At 47.0% G+C, this 24,302-nt stretch overlaps 1 protein-coding gene across 2 annotated transcripts in view; it reads right to left on the reverse strand.

The window, feature by feature from the left end:
- Positions 1 to 2,122: 2,122 nt before the first annotated feature.
- CNTF (ciliary neurotrophic factor) overlaps positions 2,123 to 24,302 on the reverse strand; it is a 134,283-nt gene continuing 112,103 nt past the window's right edge. For both annotated transcript variants that reach the window (XM_077454703.1, XM_077454702.1), the window contains exon 3: positions 2,123 to 7,063. In XM_077454703.1, coding sequence (XP_077310829.1) covers positions 6,587 to 7,063 — 477 coding nt within the window. In that variant the 3' untranslated portion in view covers positions 2,123 to 6,586. The remainder of the gene's footprint in view (positions 7,064 to 24,302) is intronic.

Below are 24,302 nucleotides of genomic sequence, written 5' to 3' on the forward strand. Positions count from 1 at the left end.
TCCCCTGTACTCCTATACAGTCCCATCATCCCCATTCCCTGTACTCCTATACAGTCCCATCATCCCCATTCCCTGTACTCCTATACAGTCCCATCATCCCCATCCCCTGTACTCCTATACAGTCCCATCATCCCCATCTCCTGTACTCCTATACAATCCCATCATCCCCATCCCCTGTACTCCTATACAGTCCCGCCATCCCCATCCCCTGTACTCCTATACAGTCCCATTATCCCCATCCCCTGTACTCCTATACAATCCCGTCATGCCCAACCTCTGTACTCCTATACAGTCCCATCATCCCCATCCTTGTATGGCATGTGATGGCACTGTACAACATGTAATTACACTGTACGGCATGTGATGACTCTGTACTGCATGTGATCGCACTGTACGGCATGTAATGACAATGTTCAGCATGTGATGGCACTGTACGGCATGTGATGGCACTGTACGGCATGTGATGGCACCGTACAGCATGTGATAGCACTGTACAACATTTAATGACTCTGTACGGCATGTGATCATGTAATACTCTATTTACAATGAAGGACACAATAATAGGGGTACTAAGTAATACACCAATTATGAGGGAGAAAAGCTCTGTCCATGTCTGAGGAGCTCTGGGCTTCAGTATAAAAATATTGGTTTTCACTCTGGTAGATAGTAATATGTAGAGGAGATTTACATACACAGCACTATCGGTGACTTCACCTACCTTAGTCACCAAAGTGCTGTTATCTCTGTCAATTCTTCTGACTATCAGAACAGGCTCCAGAGGAGGAAGGGAGGAGTGGGGGGGGGGGGGGGGGGTGAAGTCTTAGGAATGAGCACAGAGCAGAGAGCTGACATCAATCCAGCAAGATGACAGGAAAGTGGGTGGTAACCCCCAATAATTGTTAAGCCATGCCCACTCTCCCCTGTAGCACACTTCACGTACAGCTTCCATATCACTCTAGTGGCACCCTCTAGTGTGCTAGAAGAGTAATGTCGTTTTTTTAGAGAATAGGTAAATTTCCAGGCCTGACTGGCAGCCAAGCTTGGGTGTGTTTTGGTGATCTGAGTTAAGAGTGACCTAGAGTAATGCTGGGTGACTCACCAGGACCTCCTACTTCTTTCCAGAATCTTCTGGTACTTTCTGGAAAGAGAGGCGGAGACAAGAGTTGGAGCCACCTGGGATGTCTGGATTGGCAGGGGGCAGGCATTCTTAAATACCCAGGGTCAGCTCAGCTGGGGGAGTTGATCGAGTGGAAGTTGGAGATGGCGTGTTTGGCTGTCAGGGCCTTTGAGGGAGCTCCCCAGTCTGGGGGGGGGATGGTCTTGGGCCTGGGCTTGTGTGCGGATGGGACCCTCTTGCAACCCAAAGAGGTGTCCTAGCCGGGAATCACAGGAGGAGCAAAGAGGACAGCGGGAGAACACTGCCAGGCAAGTCTCCAGGAGTTCCACAGAGGCAGCCAAGAGGGCTGGTGAGTGTTCACACCGTTGGAAAGACTGAGAGGACTGAAATGCAGTAGTCTGGGATGGGTGCAGAGTCAGTCTGGAGGTGGCATGGGCAGTGGAAATGAGTAGTTGCAGCCAGGAGAGCTGGCAGTGCCTGAAGAGGTGGTACTGGGAGCAGTAGCCACAGGGAAAGCTAGCACTGGAACTTTCTATTTTGCTACACCATAGGGGCCCACGGTCTCTTCCTGTAAAGGGGATCTGCTTTAGATCTGGCTGAGCCAGTGTCAGGTCTACAGTGCTAGCTAGTCTGGGGAGTGCAAGGAAGTGATGTGTTGGAGGAGTAAGGACTTATACACTGCAAACAAGGAAGTGCAGGAGGAGAAGAGGAGATTGTATAAGCCGAGGTGTATATAGTTGGTCCCAATATTGACTTTTGATTTCCTTAGCATCTCATAAGTTCCCCCTCCCTATCCAAATTTAATTCCCCTCAATAAAACATAAAAACAAGTGCAAGGAATGCTTTCGTGTCTCTGAGCGAGTGAAAAGTGTGTGCCTGTCTTGGCAGGGTGACAGACGGGCCACTACATTCAGCAGTCCCTACGGGGGGTTACCGCGACTCTCTATAAACCGTTCTCCTAGGTTGACAGATATTTCACCACTTTAGACAGATCACACTACAACATTAGTATTAGTATCATGTTTATTTTTCATGCGTGAAGGTAAATCGGTTTTAACAAGACACATCTGAAACTTGTTCATATATTCTGGTGATAATAAATTAACAATCAGCAAAAATTAGGAAACACAATTTAAATATATAAATAGCTTTGTAATAAATAGCATGTAAGAATAGTAGAATATATTATATTAGGATTAACTGCTTCTCCCCAGGAAATTACAGTTAACATGTGGAATTAGATGAAATCATTAGTAGGTACCAGGCCCAGATGGGTTAAAGTAGCAGCATAATGGTTTAACTTCACAGTCTTCAGTCCTACTAATAGTTTAAAGAGCACCTGTCAATTATATCAACCTTTAATGCTGTGAAGAGGGGTGGCAGGGGAGGTTAATACTGTACTTGATGAATCAATGATGAATGTTTTGTACATTTGGGAAGGAAGTCACGTTAATGCAGAAAGGTTGAGTTGAGTGAGCCCACAGGTTTTACAAAACCAGGTGGAGCTGGAGAGAGGACGATAGTTAGCACTAGCTACCCCATCCCTCTTTTCTCTCTCTTCAGCTTCTAAGAACCACAGTGCAACTGACATCCAACTTTCCTACCACTATTATGGAAACAAGCTTATACAAAAGGTGGTGGGCTGTAACAATACAGGTGGGCATCACATTCTTCAACCTTATAAAAAACAAAGACAATTTTACAAAGACAATTTTTGCACCAGTATATTGCTTGTTCAACTGTTTATAAAAGGGACAATTCCACCTTTCCTTTCATTCTCCTATGATCTATTTTGGGCATCAAATGACAGATGCACTTTCAGAGTTTTTCCAATCAGTTGGTTTCTCTAAGCCCTTGTACACAAGGTCGGAGAATCCGTCGGAATGTGTCCTATCGGACCGTGTCGTCGGATAATCCGACTGTGTGTGGTATGCATCGGACTGATTCCATCGGAATATCTGTCGGACCCAATTTTCCAACATGTTGGAAATATTTCCCGACCAACTGGGCCGATCGGACATACTCCGATCATGTGTAGAGAATTTTGATCGGACCAAGTGCCACGCATGCTCAGATCAAATTCCTACATCAAAGCTATTGGCTACTAGCCTGAATATAGTCCCATTGTAATGAAATTACGTCATCACGTTCTGAAAGATCGGATTTTTCGCCAACTTTGTCCGACCGTGTGTATGCAACAGTTTCGGACAAGATCCGACGGGCAAAATCTGACGGATTTGGTTGTGGAAATCTCCGACCGTGTGTACAGGGGCTTAGACTGGCCATACGTGGTCAAATAAAAATAAAAAAATTCTTTTGAAAATCAGAAATTTTGTGCATTTTGTGATTCGATGGTGCCACCATTGATTTCAAAATTCGACCAGCAGAGCCTTTAATTTCACCTACTGTTACTACAGAAAATAATTTTTGTTGCTAGGAATCTTCTTTTTTTTCCAGGAATTTTCTTTTCTTGCACACGCGCATTACTTTTTCGATTACATTTCTTACACAATTCTCCCGACATTGATTAGAAAATCGTTTGTTTTTCAAAAAATTTCCAACATGCCTGATTACCCAAATCTGATGGCCACACAGAAATTGCTGTTGCTGCAGCCCACTAATGGTGCAAAGTTGGAGCAAAAATTCTTAGATAAGATTTTCAAAAGAAAATTCTTTCGAAATTCGACCCATGTACGACCTGCCTTAATAGACTTCTATTATAAACCTGGGCATATGAGATTAAACACCTGATATACATACATAAGCAGAGGTGACTCTCAGTGAAAACTGTAGCCCAGTATAAGCGGTAGAATAGGAGATTTGGACACCTGAATTTATATACACATAAGCTGTAAAAGTTGAGCTTCGTCCAATCTCATCATCTCCCACTTTTCCTGATTGGTCAGCGAGCCCACCCATCACCAAGGAAAGTGGTAGGAAGACTTTGGATCCAGGAAGGATAGGGCCAAGCTCAAGGATTTGCCCATAACTCCAGCCATTAGGCCTCTGCATCTTCTGCCATGTGACATGTATTTTCTTATCATATGCTCAGTTTGCATTGTGCAGGCTTGTGACAGGTTTACTTTAAATGAGCGATGATTACTACCGTACATCCAGTTACCTAAATTATTGCAGATTAGATCTGTTATGACAATATTTTCTATGTGGTCAGTTTGAACCAAGCAAGATCTGGTAAAAATCATATAATGATTGATGTTTATTAACCCCTTTGGCACCAGCCACACACAAATATACAGCCCCTCGAAGGCTGGACCTTGGCGCCTAGCGGCCACATTTTTGCAAGGATTTGTTTAAATACAGCTGTGGCGAGAGAGCACACCCTGCGTGCACCTGGAACTGTTACAGTGGCTAACGGAAAGCTCTCGATCGCTACTTGCGATTAGGAGCTTTCTGGTCATGTGATCACCATGAGAGCCAGTTACAAGGGTCACATGATCATAAACCCAGCCCTGCCTCCCGGCATCCTAAACCCCTTAAAGGACTGAGAGGCACCGGCGCCAAGAGGTTAAGGTCCACCACACATGGAGTAAATTTGCAACCCACAGTTCCAGGAAAGAAATTTGCTACATTTCCCCATTGACACAGACAGCGTTGATGCTGGAATCCCTTCTGCTGAGCCATTGTCTGCTTTTGGCGGGAGCAGCTGTCCCCACTGGAAGAAGACAGTGACTATTGCTAGCGGCTATAGCAGCGACTAGCGATAATCGTAGGAAAAACCCAGCATGCTGGCTGTACCCAAGTTAATCAATCAACTTGGTACATTCAGCCTGCCCATGCATGGTTCGAATCTTGGCCAGTTCCCGCTGAATGGGCCAAGATTTGAACTGTGTATGGCCTGTCTAAAGAGCACCTAAAACTGTGGGGAAAACAAAAGATGGTGGATATGGAAATTGGGCACTAAGCTTAGTTTTAATGCATTCTCAATTATAAAGGTTTTAGAGATCTTCGAAAGGTGACTCCATTTTCTCAGTACATTGGCCATATAAGTAAAGCTGGCCATACATGGATAGAAAATAGTTTGAAAAGGCATTCAATAAGCCGATCCTTCAACTTTAGAATTGTTAGTGGGCACATTTAGATTCTCGAAATGCAAAATTTTATGGCAAAAGAAATATCCGTTATGTTGAAATTTCTTTGCGTAATTGAACTATTTTCTAAACATTAGTAGGGAAATCAATCGTAAATAGTTTGAATAAACATGTGCATTGATCATTGAGCGACAAAAATGTACCATTCATGTTGTTAACAATTGATAATATGTCCACATGTGTGGAAAACAATTCGATCCAAAGATGGTGTTAACACACAGTTGTTTAAAAGATCTTTATCACATTTTTTTCAAACAATTTTCTATCCATGTATGGCCAGCATAAGTTTAATCCTCTATTAGGCATTGATAAGAGGAGATCAACTCTCGGCCAAATCAATTTTTTTTTTTAATTTGGATACACCAAGGAAGTGTTACAAATTCTTTCAGAGTTTAAAAGCATCAGGAGATGTGGGCGGGATAGACTGAATTTGTAAGTCATTTGGATTTTGCAATGAAAAATTATGTCTTTGCTGTACAGTACAGTTTTCCTGGTTGGGCAGCTCTCATGCATGAAAGAGCCAATAAGTTACTTCAAAATTAAATCCAAGGTGTAAAGCAGAAAGAGCACAACACAAATAATTGAGAGTCTAAATGTTTCTATTTTATTATTTTAAAAACACATTAACAAGACAAGCCAATTTATTTGGAGCCCTCTTCCTCAGGGCTGAAGAGTAAAATGACAATTGTTGGACTGAAAAGAGTTACATGATTGAGGTTCAAAGACTATATATGAAGACTTAACAAAGCAGGCTTCGCAGCAGTTGACTCAACTATTTATTCCTTTTGAGTCCAGTAAATGTAATTTTACTGTGGCATTCTGGTGAAAAGAGCCAATCTGAGCCCCCAAAATATGTTGGTTTGTCTTGTTGGACTTTTCATTATGAAAAAAACATACCTTGATTCAACTATTTTTGTGTCACATCCTGTTTTTTTTCCCTTTACCCTTAGGTTTTAAATGCTGTCACTGTGCCCTGACACCTGTCAAGTAGCTAAGATGCCAGAGAGAAATCTCTTAAATAGGGACACATAGAGCGTAGAGCTTTAAGTATTTTAAGTCTTTGGTGTATTCCTTTCTCTAAGATGTTGCGTAACAATTCATCCCATCACAGCAAACAGCCTTAAAACCCAACATCCCAGCCATGCCACAGTCAAATAACATGAATTCAAATGGGACTAAAGTAAACCTTAAATTTTTCACTTCCAAAATACACTCAAACCATTACTGAAATTCCAAGTACAGTATTAGCTTCCTACCCTCCTACATCAGCATTGTGCTTATTGCTGAAGCACAGGTGTTCTTTAACCTTTGTTCTCTTAGGCACCTTCTCATTCCCCTCACTCAAGGTTCTCCCAGTTCTTCATTGACCATTCCCTTCAGTGAATCCTTCAGTCTTGTTGGCCAACCTCTTCTGCTCCTTCTGCAACTTCCGTAAGTCCCTGACACTTCTCACTGCCCATGTGGACAGGTCTCTCAGGACATGGTAGCCCCTGACCTTCCTCTCAAACATAGGTACTGAATTTCTATCGACTTCATCAATGCCTTCCTCTGACTCTATGCTCAGGCCCATGGTGGTTCCAAGGTTCTCCAGTTGTGCCCTCAGGGCTGTCACTTGTTCCAGTAGGTTTTGAAGGCTCCCGTGTAGGTCTTGCTTTTCATGCAGAAGACTTTCTGCCTGCTCTTGTATCACTTTCATTAGTCGTCTCTCCAACTTTATGTAGGCAGTAATGTTGGCCAACATTCGTTCCTCCATTGCCATATTCATCCAGCTTTCTGAGCTCATGGATGCGCTTCCATTTAGGTCAAAATGCGATAAGTTAAGCCCGTGTGCCTCCAACTGAAAGAAATAGGAGTGTCAGGACAAAAAGCCTTACATGCATTACATATTCTACTTTTGTAATCAACATATGGTATTAATAAAATAAAGTGTTATACATACTATATGGTATGCCCACATTTTTTATTATTTTGTATAAAACATAACATCAGTAGTCATCTTTATAGTTGAAAAAATAATTGGGTTTCTGAGAAATCAACCTTTTTGTTTAAAGTGCTTGTCTGGGTAAAAAAAAAAAAAAAAAAAAAAAAAAAATCCCCCAAAACACATGTACTGTATCTCTCTACAATACATGCACATTTAATCATGTTTTGTATGTTTTAAAACAATGCAAGTACAAAAAAAAAACTGTTGATCAAGGAGCTCCTAACTTCCTATAGCGACACAACAACACGTTGCCTCTGCTGCCCTGAAATCAGTGGGCAAAGGCAAGTATGTCTTTGACAGATCTTATCAAAAAGGTAAGTATCGTATTTACTGCAGCTAGATTAAGCTTGAGGGTGTATAGGATGAATCATCGTAATATTGTTTCTGCACTTATTTATAACTTTTCTAGGCAATATCTTGACCAGTGTAGTCTAAAGGTCCCTCACACTCACCCTGTTATCCATTCTACTCCAACCCCCCCCTTAACACTTCCCTTGAAAGATGAGACCACACCTTACTTTGGAGTAAAATGGCCATAACAGGCTTTATTAACATAACTCAAACACTCCAATCAAATATATATATATCTATATATATAAATAACCTTAAATATAACCATATACAACCATCAGGTATAACAAACAAATAGCATATAAACAACATGCCCGATCTGGTGATCTCTGACAGTGACCCATAACTTTACCAAGCAACCAACTCACTGTGGTACCCATTTTAACTTAACCAGGCCTCCAGTTGTGACCGCTCGGAGACAACTTCTGGCAGTGATAACCATAACAATATTCCATCCAACATTCTGGAATACACCGGAGGGACCCATACTAGCGATGGGCCCCCCACCCCTTTCAGATGACCTCTGATTTACCGCCAACCATCAAAGACCACCAGACAGACAAACACCGCCACAGCCCCGTGGCTCCCCAATGCGGAAGGAGTGCGACGCATATGCCTGGCAATCCAAACCCACCTCCCGTAAACACTTCCGAAATACCGACACAAACTGGTACCGGGACAGAAAGGACCCATCCTCATGCCGCAGGAAAGGCCCCTACCCCCCCCCCCCCCCCCGTCTCACTCTCTTGAAATCCCGAACCGCTGCCACCGGGCACACCCTCGATCCAGGGAGCACAAACAGGGACACCAATGCTTCCTTACCCTGCTGGTCCATCTTAGACCTGCGCAGCCAGAGCCCCACCCGGTCCACCTCCAAGCATACCTCCCCATCCAACAATCCTCCGGCCACCCTCCTGGTCGGGCTCACCAGTTCCCCAATCCTAAACGCCCCATAAAACGCCAGTGAAAACGCCGCTGTAAACAGCTGCTCCTCGTAGCCTGATGTACAGATAGACCCCAGCCGGGCACACATCGCCTGAAGTTTTACAAATGTGACCGGCCTCTGTAAATCCCTCTTCCTGTTCCGCTTGTGGTACCCCTTCAATGCTGCCGTACCCAGAAATCTTTAGTCCAATCCTCCTCTCGCATCAACTTAAATAGGAACGTGAGACCCGCTAGTTTCTGTTCAATGGCGGACACCGACATCCCCTGCTCAATATTATTGGCCATGAAGTAGAGCACCAGCAAACGCCTATCGGGTCCCTGATCACTTACCCTTGCCTCGCGAGCCAGTTCAGACCACTCCGACCAAACCCTCGAGTAAGCCGACCACGTAGACGCACTTGCTGACTGCCTGATCCATCCTGTGGCGTTTCCAATAGCAGCCTCCAAATCCACTACGGGCAAGGGACCCCCTCCGCCTCCACGCCCGGAGCCAGTGCCCTCAACTTGTCCCACTGAAAACGAGACAGGGAGTCAGCCAGCGCGTTGTCCATTCCCAGGGATATGCACAGCATAAATAAACACATTCAACTGTAAACACCGAAAAACTAACTGCCGCATCTGCCGTATGACCGGAGGCGAAGAAGCTGACATGCGGTTAACAACACCCATGCTGTCGCAATTGATGCGCAATTTCAAATTCCTACACTCGTCCCCCCAGAGCTCCAAAGCTAGCACCACCGGAAAAAGCTCCAGCAGAGCCAGATTCCCCAGCAAACCCGCTGCCACCCAAGACTGCGGCCAAGGCTCCGCGCTCCATCCGCCTTTGAAGAATGCACCATCCCCCATAGAACCCCCCGCATCCGTGGCCAGGTCCACATCAAAGTTGCTGACCGGGCCATCCATCCACATGGCCCTACCATTGTAGGATGCCAAAAACTCATGCCACACCCGAAAGTTCTCCCTATGTTCCCAGCGCAGTTGCACAAAATGAGTCGGAACCGTTACCCCTGCTGTAACTGCTGACAGCCGCCGGCAGAAAATCCTCCCCATGGGAATGATCCTGCAAGCAAAGTTCAGCTTACCCAGGAGCGACTGTAATGTCCCCAACTGGACCTTACTTCGCCCCTGGATTTCCCTGATCTCCCGCTGCAACTCTTCCAACCTGTTCCTAGGTAACTGGCACTCCATCGCCCTGGAATCAATCACTATACCTAGGAAACTTCCGATGTCGGACCTTACGTTTTATCCGCCGCCAAGGGGACCCCAAACCTGCCAGCGATGTGCTGCAATGTGGACAGCAGAATCGCACACACAGCGGAGGCAGGTGGGCCCACGCAGAGGAAGTCATCCAAATAATGGATAACCGACTCCATGCCCGAAACATCCTTCACCACCCATTCCAAAAAGGAGCTAAACGTCTCAAAATAGGCGCACGAAATTGAGCAGCCCATAGGCAGACACTTATCCATGTAGAATTGACGCCAGTGGCACTCCAAAAGCCAAAAGCTGTCGGGATGAACCGGGAGCAACCGGAAAACCGATTCGATATCGGCTTTGGCCATCAGTGCCCCCCGTCCATATCGCCTCACCCACCGAACTGCCGCGTCAAACGATGTGTACGATACCGTGCACAACTCTGGGTCAATAAAATCATTGATCGAGCCCCCCTTTGGAAAGGACAAGTGATGGATCAGGCAAAATTTCGCCACCTCCTTCTTGGGGACCACCCCCAATGGGGAAACGACAAAGTCGGGCCAAGGCTTATCTCCGAACGCCCCCCCCATCCGCCCCAGGGCCACCTCTTTCCCCAGTTTGTCTTCCACCACCCCCGGATGCTGCAAAGCCAACTTCAAGTTCTCTGCCATCGGCGGCACTGCTGTCAGTGAACAGGGAATCCTAAAGCCGTACTCGAAACCCCGCCGGCAGCACCCGAGCCGATCCCCTCTCCGGATACCTACTTAGAAAAGGAAGCATCCTCGCCAGTATCACCGGCGTCTTCCCTTTTCTGAGCAGAATCTCCGGCCCGCTTTCCCTTCTGGAAACATCTGAACAGCATGTACGCTCCCCACAGCCGGAGCACTCATGCTTGAACTTGCATTCTCCCCCAAACTTGCAGGCGCCTTCATTGAACTGCCAGCACAACCCCATTTCTTTCCGGCCGGCAGTCCTGAGGCTGGCGCACTCCCGGCCTTCCCTGAAGAAACTGAGGCTGGGCCCGCTCCGATGACATAAGCCTCATCCAGAGGCTGATGTCCTTGTGATCCCAGCGCAATTCAGGTCGCACAGCCTTGAGCTGCCTGAATTTCTCATCGTACTGTAGCCACGCCACCCCCCCATACACCCTATGGGCCTCCCCGATCGCGTCTTCTCCCCGATGACGCTCGCCAAAATGGCGAACGCCTGCAGCCAATTATAAAAAGTGCGTGGAATCAATCGATACCGCTGCTTTTCCTTGTCCTTCTTGGAATCTTCAGGCTTGACCCTATCCAAGTTAAACTTCTCCAAGGGGAGCAGCGAGAAAATCTCCACGTACTCACCTTTAGCAATCTTCTCCCTTACCTCCTGCTTCAAGTGAGCCCCCAGTGGACCCTCAAAGCACACGTAAACCTCACACCGCACGGCATCGGCCATCCTAACAATGTCCGACCTAGCCGCCACCTCCTTGGTCCCCTTATCCGCCACCGACGCCGTAACCACCCCTTCCCTAGCCGGAACCGGCACGGAAGGCGCCACGGTCGCCGGTCCCCCTGCATCCCTGGGAACCCCCCCATGCACCCGACTGTGGGGGCTGCCCACGGGGCCACCTGACTCGGCTGCCCCAGCCCCTGCTCAAACTTCCCCACTAATGCCCTCAGTCTCTCCAACAAGTCTCACATCTGGGCGGCGGGCTCCGCCAAGGCGGGGGCTTCCTCCGCCACGGCAGGGGCTTCCCCCGCCGTCGCCCTGACCCCGGCCCCCCCCCCATGTCCTGCCCGGCTGGCGCTACTGACCCCCCTGCGCCCGCCTGAACCACCCCAAACAAACCCTGCAAAGCATCAGTCAGCAATAAAGAATCCTGCGACTCACCTAGCTGCCCAGGAACTCTCCCCACAGCCGGACCGGTGACATCCCTTGGTGGCTCTTGTGGTTCCTCCTCGTCTGAGACCTCCCCTGTAGACCTCGCATCCTGGTCCCAGGTAGGCAGGGGTGTAAGCCCCCTGGGGGAAGAGACCCCGGAGGCTGATGCCACTGCCCGCAACGGTGCCGCCACCCCTCCGGCCAAGAAGTCCATGGCAGACTGGCGGTGTGCACCAGCCCTGCCAGTCCCCGAAGATGCGGATGTCCGGGTGCCCCTTCCAGCTTTCACTGTTGAACAGCCCGCAGGCGGTCCCCGGCCCTGCACAGGCTGAGCTGCACCCTGTCTGCCACTGGCCACCGTCCCCACCATGGCTCCATCCCGCTCAGCCATCCCTCCTGCGTAGCTGGGCCCTGCTGCTGCTGTCCCCCTCTCCCGTCTGTCTCTCCCTGGAGTGGAGCCAGTACCTTGTGCGTCTGCAGCCCTGCCCCCCAACACAGGCCGGCGGCGTGTAGACCGCCCCAGGCCTGCAGTGTCCCGCTGTGGTCTTTTCGCTGGGGGGGGATCGATCGGTCCTCCCTAGGGCTCCTCATCACACGAGGTGGCCGAGCAGCAGGCCCTGAAGAAAAACGCGCCAGAGGCCGCGACCTCCGCTTGTGCTGGATCCGCTCACCAGTCCCTGGGTCCTCTCCCCCCGCATCCACCAGCTCTCCCAAGCACCTCCGCAGCCAGTCCGGTCCCCTCTCCTCCACCGTCCGTTGCAATCCTGCCAGTAGAGTCTCGATATCTGCCATGATAGAGGAGCAGTGAGTAAAAACTGCCTCCTCTCTCTGTCTCCTTCCCGCACAAAACTTTTGCTCTGCCCCTCCACCCTTTTATCCAGCTCCTCCTCCTTCCCTTCAATCTCTCTTTTCTCCTCCCCCATTATTCCTGCTCAGATTTTAACCCTTTCCCACGTTACCTTGGCCAGCACTGTCATGCTCGGCCCTTCATTACCTTCCTTCCAGTCAAGCCATTCCGGGCCTCCCTGTTCTTTGAAAATGTGTTGTACATGTTACACCCCAAATATATGTATAGAAAGGTGAAATTGTCCTTTAAATCAGGCATCACTGAATGGCAGGCTGTGGTCCGGATGGGGACCAAGCCACTTTCCCACCGGGACCCGCAGTCACGCTATTTAGGAGCCGCTTCTTCAACCTTGACCTAAGCCCTGCCCCTCTCAAGGCAGGGTGGAGAGCAGGAGCCAGGATAGTAATGCATGGAGGAAAGGAGGCACAGCCGCATTGGATGGAGGATGGGAGTGAGCTGCATGACTTAACTTCTACCTCACACAGAGGAGGCAGAACCACACTAAACAGAAGGCAGGAGCAGGAGCTGCATGAGTTGACTTTCCAGATTAACTAGCAACCAACCAGCTAATTAATATGAAAAATTAACCCTGGCAGCTCCTGCCCTCTTTTCAGTGTGGCTGTTGCCTCCAGCTATCTGATTTGTGTAAGGTAGGAGAACATTGGCATAAGAACATGACTGCAAATGAGGGGGGTGTCATGAAGGAGGCAGTGCTGTGCTTGCATGGTGGGGGGGGTGATTTGAAGGGCTGTAGGGGGCAGAGCACATTATTGGGGGGACAGTGCCATGTAGGGAGGATGATGTGAAGGGGGGCAAGGGTTATTGGGGGATGTAAAGGGGAGCAATGCTGTGGGGTTGATGTAAAAGGGGACAAGTGCTGGTGGGGAGGGGAGATGTGATGTTAAGGGGGGCAGTGCTGGGGGTGATGTAAAGGGAGACAAGTGCTGTGGGGGAGAGATGTAAAGGGGAGCAGTGCTATGGGGGATGTGAAGGGGGCAGTGCTGTCGGTGGGATGTGAAGGGAGGACAGTGCTGTGGGGGGGATGTGATGTAAAGGGGCAAGTTCTGTGGGGGGGTTGTGTAGATGGGGGGTGGACCTCCATGAGTTTTAATTCAATACCCCTGTCACCACCTCAACACTATAAAGATTACTTGGTTCTTAAAGTGGTTGTAAACCCTTACAAACCACTTTGACCTACAGGTAAGCCTAGATTAAGGCTTACCTGTAAGTCCAAGAAATATATATTTACAAAATAGATATTTACAAAATAGATATTTACAAAAAGACAGGCACCGCTGTCTACAGCGCATGCGCCGTAGACAGCAGCGAGCAGGCGCACTGGGCTTGCTGCTGCTAACGCCAATATACCGTTAGTGGTGGCTCCCATGCGCATGTGCGGGAGTGACTTAATCGCTGCTCTGGCGCTGTGAGTGGCCCGGAGCAGCGATACCTGGAAGAAGATGGACGATCCGTGCTACAGGGGACAGCGGTGACATCGCTGGCTCCTGTGTCAGGTAAGTGACACATAATGGGCTACTATGCGATTCAGTCTGCTCCCAAAGCTTTGAGATTTCCATGACTCCCAGGAGAAGACTTTGAGCAAGAAAGCTCTGGTGACCTCTTGTAGGAAATGACGCTCTTATAGGTTTAAGCTTGGGATAGCTTTACTTTTAGTAAGTTCACAGGAGAACGCGATCTAACAGAATCAGAAGTTCAAAAGAAACAACAACTGATGCAATTTCAGATGAATGGAAGAAAATACACCTAAAGATAAGCCTACCAGATATTATCAGCCAATGTTATATGCAAATCTTGACTTTTCCTGTAAATATTAATATATATTGAGCTCCAGCACTAACCCCTCACTCCATTGCTTAAGATTTTAAGGGGAAGTCCATGCCAAAATGAAAAAAAAAAATTGGTGTGGGGACCTCACCCCCGCCAAATCCATACCAGACCCTTATCCGGGGGGTGCTTTGGGGTGGGGGGCTCTTGATCCCATGTTGATGGGGAGAAGGGCCGCTTCCAAACAGATATACCAAAAATCCTTAATATTTCAACAGTCCAAACGTAAACTGTGATGGTGATATCTTCGTGCGATGTGCACACACCCACCCACAAGGTGTACCTTCACCTTAAGGGCTTTTTAAAAAAGCCTGTGATAAATAATATTATCAGCTTGTGAAGATCCTCCTATGGTTTCTCTTTCATGTGGTGACTAGTTGTGGCTTAAATGCTGATACAATGGTCACTCCTTCCTCCTGATCACAAGCCACTGTTTCCTCCTGGCTATCAGCAATCTCCTCATATCAGTGAATATATACAAATATTATGGCGCTCATAAAAACACCCACCCGCCTACCGCTTTTTTCAACAACTGGAAAAAACTTTATATATACTGTATTTTAAAAATAATATTTAAGAAATAAGTGACAATACTGTGAGTATAATAAGATCACTACAGTACACACGGGGAGCGGAGAAGGGGGGGGGGGAGGGGAGGGAGGGAGAGGGTCAGAAAAAATCCTTTCCTCAACAAAGTCTTTTTTCTGAAAAGGAAGGAGTTAATTTTTCTCTGGGGGGTAAAACAACAGTTCAAAAATGGCAGCCATCCAGTGGAAACTGAAACCGGTTCCCAATTCACACTGTAAAGACAAGAGAAAGAGGCGCCTCTGGGTGTAGACTGTAAAAATTATATTTAATAAGCATGTGGTTAAAAACACTCACATAGTGTAATAGATTGTCAGGCAATGTATAGATTCCATAAACGAAGGGGAGAAGAACCTCAATGTGTGGTCATCTGAATCCCTTGTGCTGAGGAGTCCTATCAGCATGAGTCCGCTCCTGGGGGCTGTGTTGATATGCAGAGGCGGCCAATGTAAGTGGCGCGCGTTCGTCCGAGGCGTAGAACACACGAGGGACTCCAGGCGACGGGAGATGACGTCACAGAGGATGCAACGAGTTTCCTGAGCTGGCAATACCGTAGATGATAGGACGGCTGTGCTCCTTTGTCAAGCTAGCCGTTCAGAATCAAGGCAGAAGTATAAATACCGGAGAGGGGAATAAGAGGGAGGGGACACAAGGCCAATATACATGCGAAAGTAAGACAGAAACACACAAACTAATGCATAAAGCCATAGCAAATGGATTGCAATATGAGAGAAAGGAGAAAAAAATAAATGGAAGAAAAATTATGTAAGGAAAATATATGTGCATGTGTATCGGATGAAAAAAGAAAATGATCAAAAAAGGAATATATTGGTATAAATGATTATAGAGTGAAGAATTCTACAGAGGCAAAATTAAACAGAATAAACATAAATTAGAAACAAATGAAAAGAGGGAAGAATTAAGAAGAATTAGAAAATAATATGTAGTAATCATTAGTGGAATGAAAAGTAATAATACCAAAATAAATAAATGAAATAAAAACATAATCAAAGGAAAAATAATTAAAAAAAAATATCTATATATTTATTTTTTTCTATTACGTTTCCGGGTCTCCTTTCTCTCATATTGCAATCCATTTGCTATGGCTTTATGCATTAGCTTGTGTGTTTCCGTCTTACTTTCGCATGTATATTGGCCTTGTGTCCCCTCCCCCTCATTCCCCTCTCCGGTATTTATACTTCTGCCTTGATTCCGAACGGCTAGCTTGACAAAGGAGCGCAGCCGTCCTATCATCTACGGTATTGCCAGCTCAGGAAACGCGTCGCATCCTCTGTGACGTCATCTCCCGTCGCCTGGAGTCCCTAATGCGTTCCACGCCTCGGACGAACGCGCGCCTCTTACATCGGCCGCCTCTGCATATCAACACAGCCCCCAGGAGTGGACTCATGCTGATAGGACTCCTCAGCGCAAGGGATTCAGATGACCAGACATTGAGGTTCTTCTCCCCTCCGTTTATGGAATCTATACATTGCCTGACAATCTATTACACTATGTGAGTGTTTTTAACCACATGCTTATTTAATATAATTTTTACAGTCTACACCCAGAGGCGCCTCTTTCTCTTGTCCTCATATCAGTGGCAGCTGGTGAAGTTTTAGGATGGGGGGCACCAGATCCCCCCTTCCTTTTTGACCACTCCCACTTCCCATAAGCCCCACCCCTTATATAATCCACCCACTCCGTCCCCTGTATTCCACTTGCTTCCACCCATAGTGTTGGGAGTATACAGCTCAGCATCACAAAACAGAGTATACAGATGGGGGTTGGGGGCGGAGCACCATGACGTAGGCACGATCTAGGCGTCCGCCCAATATCCCAGCTCTCCGGAACCCCCTCATAACATTGCGCCTCCACTACGGGCGGTAGGAGGAGCGGGATGAGACGATCAGAGCCCCGCTGTGGATGCCTGTTGTGGAGAGCACTCACCTGTCGTATTATGTATATTGAGAGCGGGCCCTCCCAGCCCTGCTGCTAGATCCCCCCCCTCCATCTTGCCCCACACTTCCTGCAATGGCTTGCTCGTTTGACACGTGGAGCTGAGGAGCAAATTACCAGCAGATGGACGCCAGCTGAGTAGGTGAGGGAAGTGCTCCCTAGTACCTGATGGGAGGCGATCAGCTGAAGAGCTTGGCTCCGGCGAGACTACTGCTGCCATCTATGCCACAGTTCCAGTGACCTTCAAGGACATTTGACCCGAGGGATGCCGCATTGTTTCCACCACCAGGGCCATCATCGCTACTTGGAGCACAGCAGATGACAATGCAGATGCCAACGCTGATAAAGGTACTCTTCACCATTTTCTACCGTCCTCAATGCTATGGTCACTTCTAGTTGCTACCCGTAATGCTAAGACCACTAAGGTGGCTACGGCATCGCTGCTATTTATCAGTGTAAATAAGACTTTATAAACGGTATTTACACTATTGCGGTCACGGTTACTGTTACTAGTATTCTTATCAGCGCTTTGATTGACTGAAACAAGATAGTAACACGGATACTGTTATACATGCCACTGTTACGATTCTCATGATCCCCACTTTGAATAAGAAAGCATGGTCTGGGTATTAGACATTGAAACTAGATGGGTTGTTCCTGCTATGGACACTGTTACGGCCATCGCTACAGATTACATTGCCATCGCGGCTTTCTGTTGATGCTTTCTCCCCCTTTCTTCTTTTTCTTACTGTAATTACTATTGTCCTCTTGCTGAAAGTAGAGCTGCCTGTGGGGAGCCTACCCTGTATAGTATAGAGGTGCCCTCCTAGGCCACAGAGAGGATTTGGACGGACAATTGTCACAATAGACCTATCTCAACAATAGGACATCATACCTTACTGCATGCAGGAAAATTGGAGGAAGAGGAAGCTTTGAGAAAGCCTTGATTGCTTAACCACTTGCCTACTGGGCACTTAACCACTTGCTTACTGGGCACTTAAACCCCCCTCAGTCCCAGACCAATTTTCAGCTTTCAGCGCTGATGCACTTTGAATGACAATTGCGCGGGCATACAACACTGTACCCAAATGAAATTTTTATCATTTTTTTCCCACAAATAGAGCTTTCTTTTGGTGGTATTTAGTTACAGCTCGGAGTTTTATTTTTTGCTAAACAAACAAAAAAAGATGCAAAAAAATAAAATAAATAAATCATGTTTTAATAGTTTGTTATAAAATTTTGCAAACGGGTCATTTTTCTCCTTCATTGAAGTGCGCTGATTAGGCGGCACTGATAGGCTGCATTGGTGGGCACTGATGGGCTGCATTGGTGGGCACTGATAGGCTGCATTGGTGGGCACTGATAGGCTGCACTGGTGGGCACTGATAGGCATAGTTAAGGCGGCACTAATAGGCACAGATAAGGCGGCACCGATGGGCACAGATAAGGCGGCACTGATGGGCAAAGATGGGCACAGATAAGATGGCACGGATGGGTGGCACGGATGGGTGGCACGGAGGGGCACTGATGGGTACCACTGATAGATGGGATTGATGGGCACTGATAGGTGGCACTGATAAGTGGCTCTGATAGGTGGCACTGCTGGGCACTGATGGGCGGCACTGCTGGGCACTGATGGGCAGCACTGCTGGGCACTGATGGGCGGCACTGGGGTGCAGCACCTTTGAGGCAGATTGTGGGCACTGTGGGTGGCACTGCTGGGTGGCACTGTGGGCACTGCTGGGTGGCACTATGGGCACTGCTGGGTGGCACTGGCGGGGGGCACTTACTTTTTATTAGGGTGGCACTGCAGGGGGAAGGTGGGCACTGGCAGGGGGCAGGTGGGCGCTTGCATTGCTGGCCGTGATCGGGACTAATGTCCCGATCACGGCCGCCGGTGATCGGCTTCTTTTTTTCTCCTCGCGCTGTCAGCGCGAGGAGGAATACTAGCCGATTACCGGCTCCGTTAAATCACCTGATCAGCTGTCATTGGCTGACAGCTGATCACGTGATAAGGGGTCGGGATCGACCCCTTGCACGGATCGGTGATCAGGCGAGTCTCATGGACTCGCCGATCACAGAGCGCGCCGCGCGCGCCCCTCAGGGGTGCGCAGGCCGCTTGTACACGAGACTATGTCAATAGACGTAGTCCCGTAAAAGGAGATCCGCGCTGTAGCCGTCATTTGGCTATAGCGCGGATCTCAAGTGGTTAAACACCCCTCCTGCCCAGACCAATTTTCAGCTTTCGGTGCTCTTACATTTTGAATGACAATTACTCAGTTATGCAACACTGTACCCAAATTAACTTGTTGCCCTTTTTTTCCCCACAAATAGAGCTTTCTTTTGGTGGTATTTGATCACCTCTGGGGTTTTTATTTTTTGCGCTATAAATGAAAAAAGACCAAACATTTTGAAAAAAAAACGCATTTTTCTTTGTTTCTGTGATAAAAAATTTCAAATTATAAATTTTTCTTCATAAATTTTGGCCACAATTTATACTACTACATATCTTTGATAAAAATAACCCAACTTAGTGGATATTATATGGTCTTTGTGAAAGTTAGAGAGTCCACAAGCTGTGGTGCGAATCATACAAAATTGTTCACATCTGATGTACTGGTGGCCTATCTCATTTCTTGCGACCCGAACAAGCCAGGAAAGTACAAATACCCCCCAAATGACCGCTTTTTTGAAATTAGGCATTCCAAGGTATTTAGTAAGAGGAATGGTGAGCTTTTTGATGTTGTAATTTTTTCCCACAATTCTTTGCAAAATGAAGATTTTTTATTTTATTTTAATTTTTTCCACAAAATTGTCATTGTAATTGGTTATTTCTCTCACGTGGCATGTGTATACCACAAATAATGCCCCAAAATACTCCTCCTGAGTATTACGATACCACATATGTGGGACTTTTCCACAGCCTAGCTACATAGAGAGGCCCAACATGCAGGGAGCGCTGTCACGTGTTCTAGGAGCATAAATTACACATCTAACTTGTTGACTACCCATTACAATTTTGAAGGCCCTGGAGCACCAGGACAGTGACACGTGACACCGACATGGCACTGATAGGTGGCACTGATACATGGCACTGATGTCAGATGCCACTAATACGTGGCACTGATGACACGTGACACTGACAGATGGCACTAATATGTGGCACTGATGACAGATGGCACTTATACCTGGCACTGATGACACGTGACACTGACAGATGGCACTAATATGTGGCACTGATGACAGATGGCACTGATGACAGATGGCACTGATACCTGGCATTGATGACACGTGACACTGATAACAGATGGCACGTGACACTGACAGGTGGCACTGATGACAGATGGCACTGATACCTGCCATTGATGACACGTGACACTGATAACAGATGGCACATGACACTGACAGGTGGCACTGATGACAGATGGCACTGATATTTGGCACTGATGATAGATGGCACTAATATGTGGCACTGATGACAGATGGCACTATGTGGCACTGATGACACGTGGCACTCGTGACATGTGGCACTTATACGTGGCACTGGGACAGATGGCACTGATGACAGATGGCACTGATGACAGGTGGCAGTGGGGGCAGATGGCACTGACAGGTAGCAGTGGGGACAGGTGGCAGTGGAGACAGATGGGCACTTTATTTTTATTTTTTATTTTTACACTAACCGCTGTGAGATCTCACAGCAGTTCATCTCTCCCTCCTCACACGCTGTCTGTGTGAGGAGGGAGAGCGGCGATGAGAGATGATCTCTTATGTTTACATAGGAGATCATCTCTCATTGGGCACGCCAATCACGCTGTAAACGGCCGCTGTGATTGGCCGTTTACAGCGATCTGTGACTGGCTGTGTCCGGGGGACACGGCCAGCACAGAACTTCCCAGATGCGCACCCGCGGTGGCGCTCAGAGGGGAAGTAAATGTCTCAGGACTGATTCGGGGCTGATTTGTGATAAGGTTCTATTTTGTATGCCTAAATTATTAACAGAAAGCCTAACCCCTACAGCAAGAGAGGTAAACTCACTGAAGTGCAAATTACTGTATAATTTTACATGTTTTCCTCCCTCTGGCCTCTTTGGCTCCAAGGAAGTGAGCAGAATGTGATTGTCAATGTGATTTTTAAACGATAATTTCTGCTGGGGGAGAGACAGGGGGGAAAAAAGAGAGGAATATGTTATACATTGAAGTTAGCAAAATACGATGAGGGGAAAAACAGGTAAAACTGGTAAAAGTATACCATCTACTTCAAGCCTGGGAGGCATCCAATGGTATATGGCTAATAATACCAGTATAATAGGAGAAGGACAGGGTAGCCCCAAGTTAGGGGTGCCCCTGCGGTCAGGCTTAAATAGATAGAAGATGCCGGAAGAGGGCAATGGGGGAAAGCAAATGGAGCAAAGACAATGGGGTCAAAAGTTGTGGGAAACAGTCCGCAAGGCAGTGTTAAAATGCAATCAAAAGTTCAGGAGGGGAGGGAGGAGAATAGAGTAGATGTGGAGTCAAGAGGGGAAAGAAGTTTGCAACCCTCACCTCAGGAAGAAGCACCACAAATAAAGGAGATGCTTGTAGAGATGTTCTCAAAAATGGAAGTATTAAAAGTGAAAATAGCAGCAGTAAGGGTAGACATAGGGTTGGTCTTAGGGAGGGTAGAGGAGATGGAGGAAAGATTATACGCCCATGATCAAAGGCTTGATGAGATATCAGAACAAGTTACATCCCTGCAGAGAGTGAAAAGAGCCTTCCTGTACAAATTAGAGGATCAAGAGGACCGCAGTAGGAGGAAGAATGTGCGTATCAAAGGTCTCCCTGAGATACATAGCAACGCGGAATTAAGAAACATAGTCCAACAGCTATTTAACCCCCTACTAGATAGAGAACCTACAGAAATCTTAAAAATAGAATACGCAGGATTACACGTCATTTAGCGCCGAGGTCAGAAAGTCTGAGACATGTGATAGTGAGGTTCCACTATGTGGAAGAGAAAGTGTAAATTATGGGGAAAATAAGGACACTACCAGTGTCTTATGAGGGTGCAGAACTGCAGGTCTATTCTGACTTGGCAGTGGAGACACTAATGAGAAGGCGGCTACTAAAATCTCTTACTGAACTGATGGTAGCATCAGGGATATCCTATCAATGGGGCTTCCCAGCTTGCTTGATAGGAAAAAAGGATGGGTGCTCTGCGGTCCTGCGCTTTCTAGATAAAAAAACAACACAAGATACTAGCGCTTTAAAAGATACCGGTGTGTCCTTTTCAGTTCAGTCTGTATTGTTCATTAAAATAAATTCAAAACTGTTTTTAGCAAAGCAAGATATTTTTTCAAAAAGTTATCTGAGAAAACAGTACTTGGAATTTGCTGAAAATCCAGAAAGGCTGCTTGCTGTCCTTAGAGGATAAGGGATGTATGTGCACAATCACCTGCGGCAGCTGCTTCTTTAGAGTGAAGTCATCTCATGAATAGGATACCAATAAAGGAATATATAGAAGAGCGCCAAATCAGTAAAAGGTGCATTTATTTTATACAATTAATAAAAGTCTCACTTACATCCATAATTATTATTGTCCTCCGTTTGATAGTCAAATCACTGTTCCCTTTCGCTGGTGCTGTTACTGGATGAATCCTCCTCCACAGCGCTAGGGGAAGCTCTGCTGTGTTCTGTGATGCACAGAGACTCAGACTGGCTCGTAGACAGCGTGTGACGTCAGCCGGGGGGGTACCCGAAAGCACAACGCGTTTCTGAGCTTGCGCAAGCCTCGTTCGGGCATGCGCGCTCCTTTCTCAAGTGCAGGTATAGGCAATGCTGCAGTGGACTGCTCTTAAATAGGAGAGTGAATAGATAATGACAGACAAGATAGCAATTAACCCTATAATCGATGCAAGCTGGTTGAGAGGGTTATACTAATGATAATACTATGGCAAGTGAGTAAAATATATGGTAACGAAGGTGAACTTAAAAAAGGTGAAAAGTTTTAGAGAAGAGTTATATATATAGGGAACAAAGAATGTACGTATAAAAGAGTTGTGGAAAATGAACAGAAGTGAAAAAAACAAAAACAGCCCTCCCGGCAACATCCTTCCCCATCCCTCTCCTCAGAATCCTCTACAGGGCGGCTACAGAGTGACTGCTCCACTCACTGTGTAGTGTGTCCTGCTGTGAGCCTGCCCCCCCCTCCCCTGCAGAGCTTCATGGAGGGAGGCTGCTGAGTGTTGTGGTGCGTGACTGGCAGCTGTTGGGTTCTCAACCCCCCCTTTTCTGCATCTTAAAACCGTCCCCCCTCCCTGCCTCTCCACCCTAAACAACTCCCCTTTCTGCCTCTCCTCCCTAAACAATAACCCCCCTTCCTGCCTCTCCACCCTAAAAAATAACCCCCCTCCCTGCCTCTCCACCTCAAACAATAACCTCTGTGGTGCTGATCTATATAGCATATCTGTGGTGCTGAGCTATATACCATATCTGTGGTGCTGATCTATATACCGTATCTGTGGTGCTGAGCTATATACCGTATCTGTAATGCTGAGCTATATACCGTATCTGTGATCTGTATACTATGTTCTGTGATGCTGAACTGTATACTCCTGACACTATGGGTGGAAGCAAGTGGAATACAGGGGGTAGTGTGGGTGGATTATATAAGGGGTGGGGCTTATGGGAAGTGGGAGTGGTCAAAAAGGAAGGGCAGTGTCTGGTGCCCCCATCCTAAAACTTCACCAGCTGCCACTGCACGGATTGTACTATATACTCTCCACTGTATATATATATATATATATATATATATATATATATATATATAATCACACACACCACACACACACACTACACTACACTGACTGCATTATATACTCTGAACTGTATTATATGTACACTACATGGACTGCCTATATTAATCTGAACTGTATTATATATACTACACTGACGGACTGCACACTACACTAACTACCTGCCTAATCTCCTTTCATTCAATATATACGGCCGCCGTGTAAGCAGCAGCCTTATATAGTGTGGGGCGTGGTTTTAGCCCCTGAGCCATGGCCTTTGGCCAAAGCATACAGGTTAGGTGCACGCTTTGGCCAATTAGCAGCTGTCAATGCACTGCGATCTAGCAGTGCATTATGGGGCGCTCCGCGGCAGCCAAACGTCCTGCGAGCGCCCCATATGTTCATTTGTTTTACGAACTTACTTTCGACTCGAACATCAGGACCATCCCTACATGCAAACATGCAAGCCATGTAGAACCCTCTGTAGGAATAGATAGGCATCCCAATACAGTAGGTTCCAATCATTTTGCTTTGCTGGAGCCCCTCATGTGCATTTTTCTCTACTTTTTTGTTTTCTCTTTTAGACGGGATAGTTGTTTTGAGTGTGGAGCTTTTGGTGCAGAAAAGTAAAAGGTAAGCATTCCCCATAAGTGTCCCTAACAGACTACAGTCTACAGATCTTAGGTACAGATAAGCTGTATAATGCCTAGGTAACATACTGCATAAGGTACTTT

Source organism: Lithobates pipiens, unplaced genomic scaffold (genome assembly GCF_037356315.1).
Source record: "Lithobates pipiens isolate NorthernLeopardFrog02 unplaced genomic scaffold, aLitPip1_a1.2 Scaffold_25, whole genome shotgun sequence".
NCBI classification, from domain to species: Eukaryota; Metazoa; Chordata; class Amphibia; order Anura; family Ranidae; genus Lithobates; species Lithobates pipiens.